Genomic DNA, 9,214 nt, shown 5'->3' with positions numbered 1-9,214 from the left:
GCTGACGGACAGCCCGACTCGCCCAATCGGAATCCTCTCCCCAGCTCGCGCATCCCGACAGCTGTGGCGGCCGTTCCCGCCCCGTCCGCCGCCGCCGCCGCCATGGCCCTGACGGCGGAAACCGAGTCCCGGCTGTACCGGTCGCTCCGCGCCGCCGCCGGTGCCGCCGCCCACCTCGTGGCGCTGGGCTTCCCCACCGCCGTGGCCGTGCTGGCGCGGCCCGGATCCAGTGAGTGCCGGGGCGGGGCCGGGCCGGGGGTGGCGGGCAGGGCCGAGCCGGGCCTCTCCTCGCCTGACCGGTTGCCCTTCCCTTGCAGGCCTCTTCTCCTGGCACCCGCTGCTCATGGCCCTCGCGGTAAGTCCCGCCGCCCCCGCTACCGGCCACCTCCCCGCGCTGCCCCCCTGCCACGGGGGGCGAGGAGAAGGGGCCGTGCTGGCGGGGGATGCTGGCGGAGGACCAGGCCCCTCTGCCTTCCCGGGGTGGTGGGAGGCTGAGCCCTGGGAGACGCGGGCCCGCCGCCGATCTCCCTGCCCTCTGTCTCCCAGTTCTCGTTCCTGATGACGGAAGCCCTGCTGATCTTCTCCCCGGAGACCTCGCTGCTGCGCTCCTTCTCCCGCAAAGTGAAAGTGCGGGCGCACTGGGCCCTCCAGCTGCTCGCCCTCCTCTGTGCCCTCCTGGGGCTGGGCATCATCACCTACAACAAGCACCTGAACGGCAAGGCCCACTTCGTCACCTGGCACGGCCTGACGGGGCTGCTGGCCGTGCTGTACGCCAGCGGGCAGTGCGCAGGGGGGCTGCTCCTGCTCTACCCAAAGCTGATGAAGAACTGGACGCTGGCCAAGCTGAAGCTGTACCACGCGACCTCGGGGCTGGTGGGCTACCTGCTGGGCTGCGCCAGCTTGATGCTGGGCATGTGCTCCCTGTGGTTCACCGCCTCGGTGACCGGCGTCTCCTGGTACCTCGCCATGCTGTGTCCCCTTCTCACCAGCCTGGTTATCATGAACCAGGTGAGCAACGCTTACCTGTACCGCAAGCGGAGCCAGCACTGAGGGCCCGGCGCGGAGCTGAACTTTTCTTCCGTGAGCTGGTGAGGCCAGAGCTCCCCGGCTCACGAGGGTCTCCTCAGAACTAGATTTCTATCTACTCATCTCTTGTTGGTCCTGGATTGTTTGTAGTGTCTCATCCCCAGGGAGCACCTACGATGTGCGTGACACCGAGGAGGTGGGAACTGCCCGTCTCCTGCTTGCCCCGGTGGGGATGTTTCCCAGCACAGGTAATGCTGCAGCTCCCCACAGCAGCTTGGTGCTGGGAACCAGAGGGTTCATTCAGGATTCCTGCTGCTTTTCCCTTCCCTTGCCACCCAGGGCTGCTTTGGAGCAGGCAGGACAGGAGCTGGTGCGTTCCTGGCAAGGAGGGCGGGGAGTCCCCGCTCGCCCGGGAGCCCGCAGTGGGCAGCCGCGAAGGCAGCATGGCCAGTAAAAGCGCAGGGTATGGTTGTGGCTTCAGCCACTGATGTGGGGTGGCAGCACCCGAGGTGTCTGTCCCCACGGTGCAGCCCCCACGGCTCTCCAGGACTGGCGCAGTCAGCCCTGCCCGACAGCCGCGGACTGGGCACCCATCGCCACGCACAAATCCGTCCCGCAGGCTGGGACAGCGGAGCCTCGGCCTGGCAGGAGGTGGGGGTCAGTTTACAGAACAAATCACCACGCTGAGATGCAAACCGGCAGCCTGCAAAGGCGTTTTTGTCCCTCTGAGGGGCACAGGGAACAGCGCACGCGCGGGGGGAGCGGGGCTCAGGACGAGCTCCTCACTTCGCCAGCAGCAGCCTCCCTTCCAGCCCGCCCATTGGGGCGGCCGGGCGCTGCGGGGCTCCGTCTGCCGCAGCGGCCCTGCGGCTCTTCCTCAGCACACTTCCTGCTCTCGGCCGGGCCGGAGAGCTGGGACCAGCATCCTGGCTGGGAAATTCCTCTGTATCCAGAGCTTTTATTCAATAAAGATTTCTGGCAGCTACAGCGCGACAAGGCCCGTTTACTGTCCAGGGTGGAGGCTTTTGGGCTGCAGGCAGATATCCATTCCCCTCTGCAGATTTCCCACCTCCTCCTTGCAGAGGGTCTCTCCCAACCTGCTGGGAGCAGCCGGGAAGAACCCCACTCCCCAAGCTCCTGCACACGAGCCCCCGGGGGCTGCTCTGTGCCCGGCCCCCGGCCCTGCCCACGCTCTGCTGCGGGAGCCGGCTCTTTCAAAGAACTCTTTATTGATACCGAAACGTCTGTGTTTTTCCCGGTTGACAAAACCTTCTCGTGTGGTCCTTTTAAAAAAATAAATCACGACACCATCAACCCGTATCCCAGGCTGGGGACTGCCCAGGGGATCGGGAACTGCGAGGAGGCTCTCGCAGGGAGCATCCTCTCCGTCCAGAAAAAAAGAAAAGCCCGTCGACACAGAAGGAGGGAAAGAGAAGGGGGAGCCCGTATTCTACCTGCAGGAAAGAAAACCTGCTGCCAGAGGAAGCAGTAAGAGCTCCGCTGTAAAAATTAATTCCAGCTTCTAGCGCAATCTGACAAACGGATTAGCCAGGGAGCAGCCGAGGGCACCGGCTCCTTGTGGGGCTGGCTTTGGGGGCAGGAGAGGGAGAAGGAGAGAACCCCCACGCGCAAAGCCCAGAGCTGGCCAGTGCCGGACTACTGCCACGCGGCCCGCTCCTGCCCGGCGGCCTGGCCCTCTGCCTAGCAAACCTCTCACCGCTCAGGGCGAGCTCCTGCCGGGGCAGGGGGAGGCTCCCCATGGGCAAGGGATTCCGAAAATAAACCCGCCAGCCTTCCCGTTCCCTCAGTTAGGGACAAAACTACCTTCAGAAAGGGGTAAGTAAGTTTTGAGTGCTCTGGCCAACCCCCAGCGCAGAGGAGAAGTGAGGAAGCGCTGCCGTCTTCGCCCTGGCGTGGGCGAGCGCAGCAGCCTTGGGGCAGGGATCAGCCCCACGTCCCCATCCCAGAACAGCCCCTGCTGCCGGAGCCGACGTCCATGGCCTGCCCTGTGCCAAGCGGAGCGGCTCGAGGAGCCCCCGTCCTCGTGGTGGTGGCAGCGTCATTGTCCCGGGCGCCTGGTGCCCACCGCGAGCAGCAACAAAGCGTTGGAATGAGGTAGCCCCCCGGCCTCTGCCGCAGGAGGAGTCCCCACTTCCCGCCGAGCGTCCCGGCTGCACGGGGAGGGGACACGAAGGGGGTTAGCAGCTCTCCGACGGAGATGGGGCGGGGAAGGGGGGGCAGCGAGTCAGCCGGTCACAGCTGGGACGGGGCATCCTGGAAGGTGATGAGGCTGGACTCCTGGCCGGCACCCTTCCCAGCCACGCCAGGGTCGGGCAACAGCGGGCTGTCGGCCTTCGCCGCCGCCGCCTCCTCCTCGTCATCCTCCATGCTAGGCCAGGCCGACTGGTCCTCCACACGCTTCAGCCGCTCGTTCAGGGCCTTCAGGGCCAGCTGCCTGCGGGGCAAGGGCAGACAGGCGGGTTAACCCCAGGTCTGACTGGCAGGGCAGGGGTTAATGGCTCTGCCCCACGGGGTGCTGCGCAAGCCCACCCCCGGCTCCTTCCCAGCAGGAGAGGGTGGATTCAGCAGCGCTGGGGATGACCCAGAGCGCCTGCGACTGTCCCACAGAAACCCACTCATGCTCCCAGACTGCACACACAGAGTTTTCATGCCACGTGGTGCAGTGGGAGGCTGTCACAGGGCATGCAGGCCGCTCCGGGAATGAGGGAAAAAAGGTATAAAACAGGGCAGGGGAAAAGCGGAGCGCCAACGCCTTGTCCAAACCTTCTCGCCGGAGCTCGGGAAGGCCAATGCCAGGTGTGCGGGAGGGCTGGGACGTGGGGCTGACTCAGCGCATTCCCCCTGCGCCGCGATGACGGCTGCGGGGCTGCTGCAAGCAGGGGGCTGGCACCTCCACAGGCAACCGCTGTCCCCCTTCTACATGGACCCCTGACCCCAAACCCCGCCTGCTCCTTTCCCAGGATCTCTTCATTCCTCCCCTGCACCTTCACCCCGGCCCTGCATTTGACAGAGCGGGACAATGTCCCACCAGCCCCCCAAAATGCTCCTCGCCGCCTCTGCGGCAGGGAGGACCACCCCCAGCAGACCCCCCCTTAGCACCCCGCACCCGTATCTCCCCACTCTTTCTCGTTTGGATTGTAAATCCGACCTACACTGCCTGTAAACATGACCCCCGTGGAAGCGGAGCGAGCGGTACCTTCTCCTCTCGGCGTCCTGGGGGTCCGTCCCCGGCAGGCTGATGGTGATAGATGACGGGGCGCCTACATCGTAGCGTTTGACCGTCTTGCGGCAGACCTTCACCTTCACCAGGATGCCGTGCACCAGGTTGGCCACCAGACCCACCACGGGCTGCAGGATCTCGGGGAAGAAAGTGGCGAAGGCAAAGTGGTCGGACATGTCTCCGCGGCCTCGACTGTGCCGCTGGTAGAAACGGAGATAGACCCAGCTGGAGAGGAGCCCGAAGCCATACGAGGCCAGCATGTTGCTCTCGATGAGGGCAGCGAGCCGCAGCAGAGCCAGGAGCAGGAGCAGGAGCATGGGCACAGCCTTCATTCTGACTTGGGGCACCTTAAGGACGGTGCTGTCCCCCATCGTCTGCTTGAGGGCCACCAGGACTCCGCCAAGGAAGCCCAGCCCGCCGTGGATGCGGATGGCGAACAGGTAGTCGAGATGGAAGGAGGCCACGTAGGTGAGGAAGTAGGCGAGGGCCCCCAGGAGCCCCACCGAGACGTTCACCACGGCGAAGAAGACCAGCAGCTCCAGCGCTCCCCAGAGGGGCTCCAGCAGCCGGCCGGCCGCCCCCAGCGCCGCCAGGCTGGCCGCCAGGCCCCAGGCCCGCTCCTCCACCAGCCCCTGCGTCAGCAGCGTCCAGACCCAGAAGTTGGGGGGCAGAAGGTAGCCGGGGGTCACCCCCAGCCCGTAGGCCGTGTCCAGCCCGAAGGAGAGCAGGTAGAGCAGCAGGACGGCGGCGCTCAGCGACTTCACCACCACGCTGGTGCCGGCCAGCGCCGCCAGGAAGTGCTGCCGGGCCACCGGCAGGTACCGCCGCATCTTCGGCCCCCACCGCCGGGACGGGGCTGCCCCGCGGGGGCTACAGCGCCCGGCCTCCCCCCGGGCCGCCGGGGCCGCCTAGCCCCGCGCCGGGCCCCGCTCAGCCCCCGACCAGGCCCCGGCCCCTCCCGCCGCCGCCGCAGGCCAGGCCGGGCGCGGACAAACAGCGCAATGCGCATGCGCGGGGATGGGGCGGCACTGGCCCCTCGGGGCGGGGTCCCTTGTCCCTGCGCAAGGCACGCTGGGACATGTAGTCCGGCTGCGACTGACAGCCACGTGGGCGGCGGGGGCGGGTCACGGGGGGGCGTGAAGGGGGCGTGAGGGAGAGGCGCAGGGGAACACAGACGTAGGAGAGGGATGGGAAAACACAGCTATGGGGGGGCAGGCATGGGGGCATGGACACGGGAGGACAATCCCCGGGGGAGGGAACACGGACACGGGTGGGCCAGGCACGGGGAGGGGGACACACTCTGGGGTACGGACCCCACAGGACGTGGGAGGGGCACGGTTGTGGGGGCACAGACACAAGAGGACACAGGCATGGGGAAGGGGGGACACGGCCCTGAGGGGACATGGGGAGGGGGAGGAGCCCGGGGGGGGGCTGCGTGGGCAGGGCTGAGCCTGCACCCCCTCTGTGGCCCCCCCAGCCCTGCCCGCATCCTCCAGCACAGGCACGGGCCGGGGTGAGGGCAGCGGCCTCCAGCACCCCGACATCCTGCGGGACCCCCCGCATCGCACCCACCCCGCCCGCGCACCCCGGCAATGACGCAGCCACCGCCTGTGAAGTGAAAATATGAACATTATTTAATAACCGAGTCTCTGTAATAAACCATTTGAAAATATTTTACAAGGAGTCACACGCACGATATCTTACAAATTGTCTTTTTGTTGGTTTTTTTTTTTAAGTTTTCCAACTCTTCTGTACAAAAAAAAAAAAAAAATTAAAACCCAAAGAAATTAAAAATAAATTAAAGAAAATCAATTAAAAACCCAACGCCTTCGAATGAGCAGAGAGAAGCTTTCAGGTGGGGACGGGGCAGCGCGCGACCCCGGCAGGACGGGGGGGGCCCGGTGCCGCGCCGCCCCTGCGTCTCATTGGTTTTTTAACGTAAAATAGACTATATATGTATATATTTATAGGTATGTATAGTGGTGGGTTTCTGGCAGAGCACCTAACTAGACTACAGAAGTACACACACTCCCGGTAACACAGAGCCATCTGTTCAAACACGGTTCCCAGAGACAGTAACCAAACACACACCGAAAAAGCTACAAGCAGAATGACCATTAATTAACCCCAGCACTAATTAGCGCCTGGCACCCTCGCAGCGCCCCACCCCCCCGGGGTGGCCGTACCGAGGGGGCTCCCCTCGGTCCCAGGTGGCGGGGTGGCTCTGAGCGGGGTGCTCCGAGGAGGTGAGGGTCCCCGGGGCGGCCCACCCAGGCCGGGGTCCCCGGCACCGCTGGGAGCAGTGGGGGGCACGGGTGGTGGGTTTGGCGCCCCGGGCGCTGCAGCACCCTGGGGTGTCACAGCCGGGCACCTTGCACTGGGCCCCCCAAGCTTCACGGGATGCAGTGGGGCGCAGTGGGGTGCTGGGGCTGCTCCGTCTGCCTCCTCAGCACCCAGTGTTTTGGCTGAGGGGAGGGATGCCCCCACCCAAGTGCCCCAGTGTGAACCCCAGCACCTCAGGGCACCCCGCTGCAGGAGCACCTCCTGCCCCCCCAAAGCTAGGTGCCCACAGGACCTGGGGAGCAGCTCCCCCCGTTGCGCCCGGCAACCCTGCGGGACAGGCATGGGGGCCTGGCGTGTCCCTTCGGGGGACGTGGGGCACATCCCGCTGCGGGGCACGTGGTGCCACCTGCTCCGGGGCGCAGGGCACCACCCCACGCGGTCCCACCGGCCGGCGCGGTGTCTTTGGCGGGGCTGCCGGGGCGAAGGCGGCCGGAGGGGCCGGGCAGGGCTGGGGCGGGCAGGATTTCACAGTGATCTGCAGAACGGAAAAGAAACAAAACACACTTTTTACCCCTCCTCCTTTTCACCCCAATATCTGTGCCCGAGAACACACGAGAGCAGCTGAGCCCGGAGCAGGGACCAGGGCTCCGTCCCGCCTCCGCCCCTGCCCGCACCTGGCCCGCAGGGACGTGGAGCCCCCCTCCGCCCCGCGCGCCCGGGGGGACTGGAACCCGCTGGAACAAATAATACTGACCCGCACAGTCAAGTCAAGTCCTTTTTTCTTTTTTTTTTTTTTTTTTTTTCCTTTTTCCCCCCTTATTTTTTTTTTCCAAGTGTCCTCACTGCTGACAAACACCGCCGGTCTCCAGGCGAAAATGTTGGAAACTCGATGTAGAAAGATCTAGTTTAAAATCTTCAGGCTAAAAAAACAGGCGAGGTGGATGGGGGGATCGTGGGTGGAGGGCACCGATGCCACTTTCCGAGTCCGAGCGGCCGGGAGGGTGCGACGCCAGGGCACCGACCCAGACCCCGCTCTGCCGGGGAGCCCCTGCCCGCACCCCGACTCTTCTTTGGCTGTGGCCAGCGGGGAGCGCGGGGCGGCATCGCGGGGGTCCCCGAGGCGGCGGAGGGGACATTGCTCCCGCTCCACCAGGCCGGGGAGGGGGATGGAGATGGAGCTTGAAAAAAAAGAGAGCTGGCGGGGGCGGCCGGGGGGGGCTAAAGGCAGGCGGCCGGGGGCAGTGGGTGCCGGCTGGCGCTGGAGTAGAGGAGCAGCAGCTGCAGGGAGAGCAGGACCCCCAGGGAGGGGGTGAAGGAAGCTCCTCGGCCACAGTCTGAGGTATCTTCCTGGGGGGACAAAGGGAAAGGGGCCGTGGGGCGCCTCCCACAGTGCCTCGGCACCCCAGGGGCACCCACCGTCCTGGCAGGGGCACCCGCTGCTCCCCTGCCCCGGGACCCCCTTGGCACTGCCCCCCAGGGACACTCCACCATGCTGCTTCCTCCCCTGGGGACCCCCATGGCTCCACTGCCCCCCAGGAATGCACCCCATGGCATCGCTTTCTTAGGAACGCCCCACAGCACCCCAAGGGTCCTCCCACGGCTCTGCTCCCCCCCAGGGGACACCCCATAGCTCTGCTCCCCCAGGGTGGGGCACCCACCCCTCCAATCCCCCCCCCAGGGGGGCACTCCACAGCTCTGCGCCCCTCCCCATGGGGCACCCACAGCCCCTGTCCCTCCCCAGGGGGACTCTCCCTGGCTCCTCTGGGAGGAGGGGTCCCCTCAGGGCTCTGCTCCCCCCTGCACCCCACGTACTGTTGCATTGTAGTCGAAGCAGATGTGGGGGCCTTTCCGGTAGCGGGGTCTGTCCACCAGCTCGCACTGGTTGGGGTCCCTCGGGGGGGCTTCGCAGGTCAAGGAAACCACCGGAGACAGGGCAACGGGGGCACCTGGAGTGCCCCACAGCCACCCCCAGCCCCTCCACCCCTCCAGCTCCCAGCCCCCCTGCCCAACCATGCAACCCCCACCTGTCCCCCCACCCCTGTGCCACGGCATCCTGGGAGGACACAGCCAGGCCACCAAAGGATACCTCTTACCTCCGCCTGCAGCAGCTTGACGGACTCACACTGGCTGCAGAGCGGCTTGTCAGCCACCACGAAGAGCAGGTTGGTGTTGGCCAGCCTCTGCGCGTGGAAGAGCCTGGGGGCGCAATGGCAGCGTTGACCCCAGTCACCCTGTGCCCCGGCTGCCCCTTGCCCCTGGTGCCAGCTCTGCTGACGGGTAGCTCTGGGGAGGCTGAGTCCATGGGGTGTCTCCATCGCCATTGCCATCCCCATCCATCTCCACCTCCATCTTCATCTCCATCTCCATCCCTGTTCCCAATCCATCCCAGTCCCCATGTCCATGTCCATCTCCATCCCCATCTCCAACCTCATCCCTGTCCCCATCCCATCCCCAACCCTGTCCTTGTCCCCATTCCCACATCCATTGTCATCACCATTGCCATCCCCATCCTCAACTGTCCCCATCCCCATCCCCATCCCTGTCCCCATCCTTGTCCCCATCTCCATCTCCATCTCCATTATCTCCATCTCCATCTCCATCCTCATTCCCGTCCCTACTCCCATCCCCATCCCTGTCCCCAACTCCATCCCTGTACCAAGCGGC

The 9,214-nt window shown here is 65.5% G+C and overlaps 3 protein-coding genes across 5 annotated transcripts in view; 1 reads left to right on the top strand and 2 right to left on the bottom strand.

Moving 5' to 3' along the window:
* Nucleotides 1–73: 73 nt before the first annotated feature.
* On the top strand, nucleotides 74–2,013 carry CYB561D2 (cytochrome b561 family member D2). Its single transcript, XM_086755594.1, has 3 exons — nucleotides 74–229; nucleotides 318–355; nucleotides 547–2,013. The coding sequence occupies exons 1-3, from the start codon at nucleotides 103–105 to the stop codon at nucleotides 1,048–1,050; spliced, it is 669 nt and encodes a 222-aa protein (XP_086611720.1). The 5' UTR covers nucleotides 74–102; the 3' UTR covers nucleotides 1,051–2,013.
* Nucleotides 2,014–2,236: 223 nt separating this feature from the next.
* On the bottom strand, nucleotides 2,237–5,191 carry TMEM115 (transmembrane protein 115). The gene is made up of 2 exons (XM_086755927.1): nucleotides 4,244–5,191; nucleotides 2,237–3,481 (listed from the first exon to the last, which is right to left on the bottom strand). The coding sequence occupies exons 1-2, from the start codon at nucleotides 5,095–5,097 to the stop codon at nucleotides 3,280–3,282; spliced, it is 1,056 nt and encodes a 351-aa protein (XP_086612053.1). The 5' UTR covers nucleotides 5,098–5,191; the 3' UTR covers nucleotides 2,237–3,279.
* A 687-nt stretch (nucleotides 5,192–5,878) lies between these two features.
* CACNA2D2 (calcium voltage-gated channel auxiliary subunit alpha2delta 2) overlaps nucleotides 5,879–9,214 on the bottom strand; it is a 204,799-nt gene continuing 201,463 nt past the window's right edge. For all 3 annotated transcript variants that reach the window (XM_086755540.1, XM_086755542.1, XM_086755541.1), the window contains 3 exons: nucleotides 8,637–8,746; nucleotides 8,363–8,451; nucleotides 5,879–7,897 (listed from right to left, as the gene is read on the bottom strand). In XM_086755540.1, coding sequence (XP_086611666.1) covers nucleotides 7,769–7,897; nucleotides 8,363–8,451; nucleotides 8,637–8,746 — 328 coding nt within the window. In that variant the 3' untranslated portion in view covers nucleotides 5,879–7,768. The remainder of the gene's footprint in view (nucleotides 7,898–8,362; nucleotides 8,452–8,636; nucleotides 8,747–9,214) is intronic.

The sequence above is a fragment of the Chlamydotis macqueenii genome, chromosome 10 (assembly GCF_036417535.1).
Source record: "Chlamydotis macqueenii isolate bChlMac1 chromosome 10, bChlMac1.mat, whole genome shotgun sequence".
NCBI lineage: Eukaryota > Metazoa > Chordata > Aves > Otidiformes > Otididae > Chlamydotis > Chlamydotis macqueenii.
Note: the sequence above shows the minus strand (reverse complement) of the source record. Positions and strands in the feature narration are given on the sequence as shown.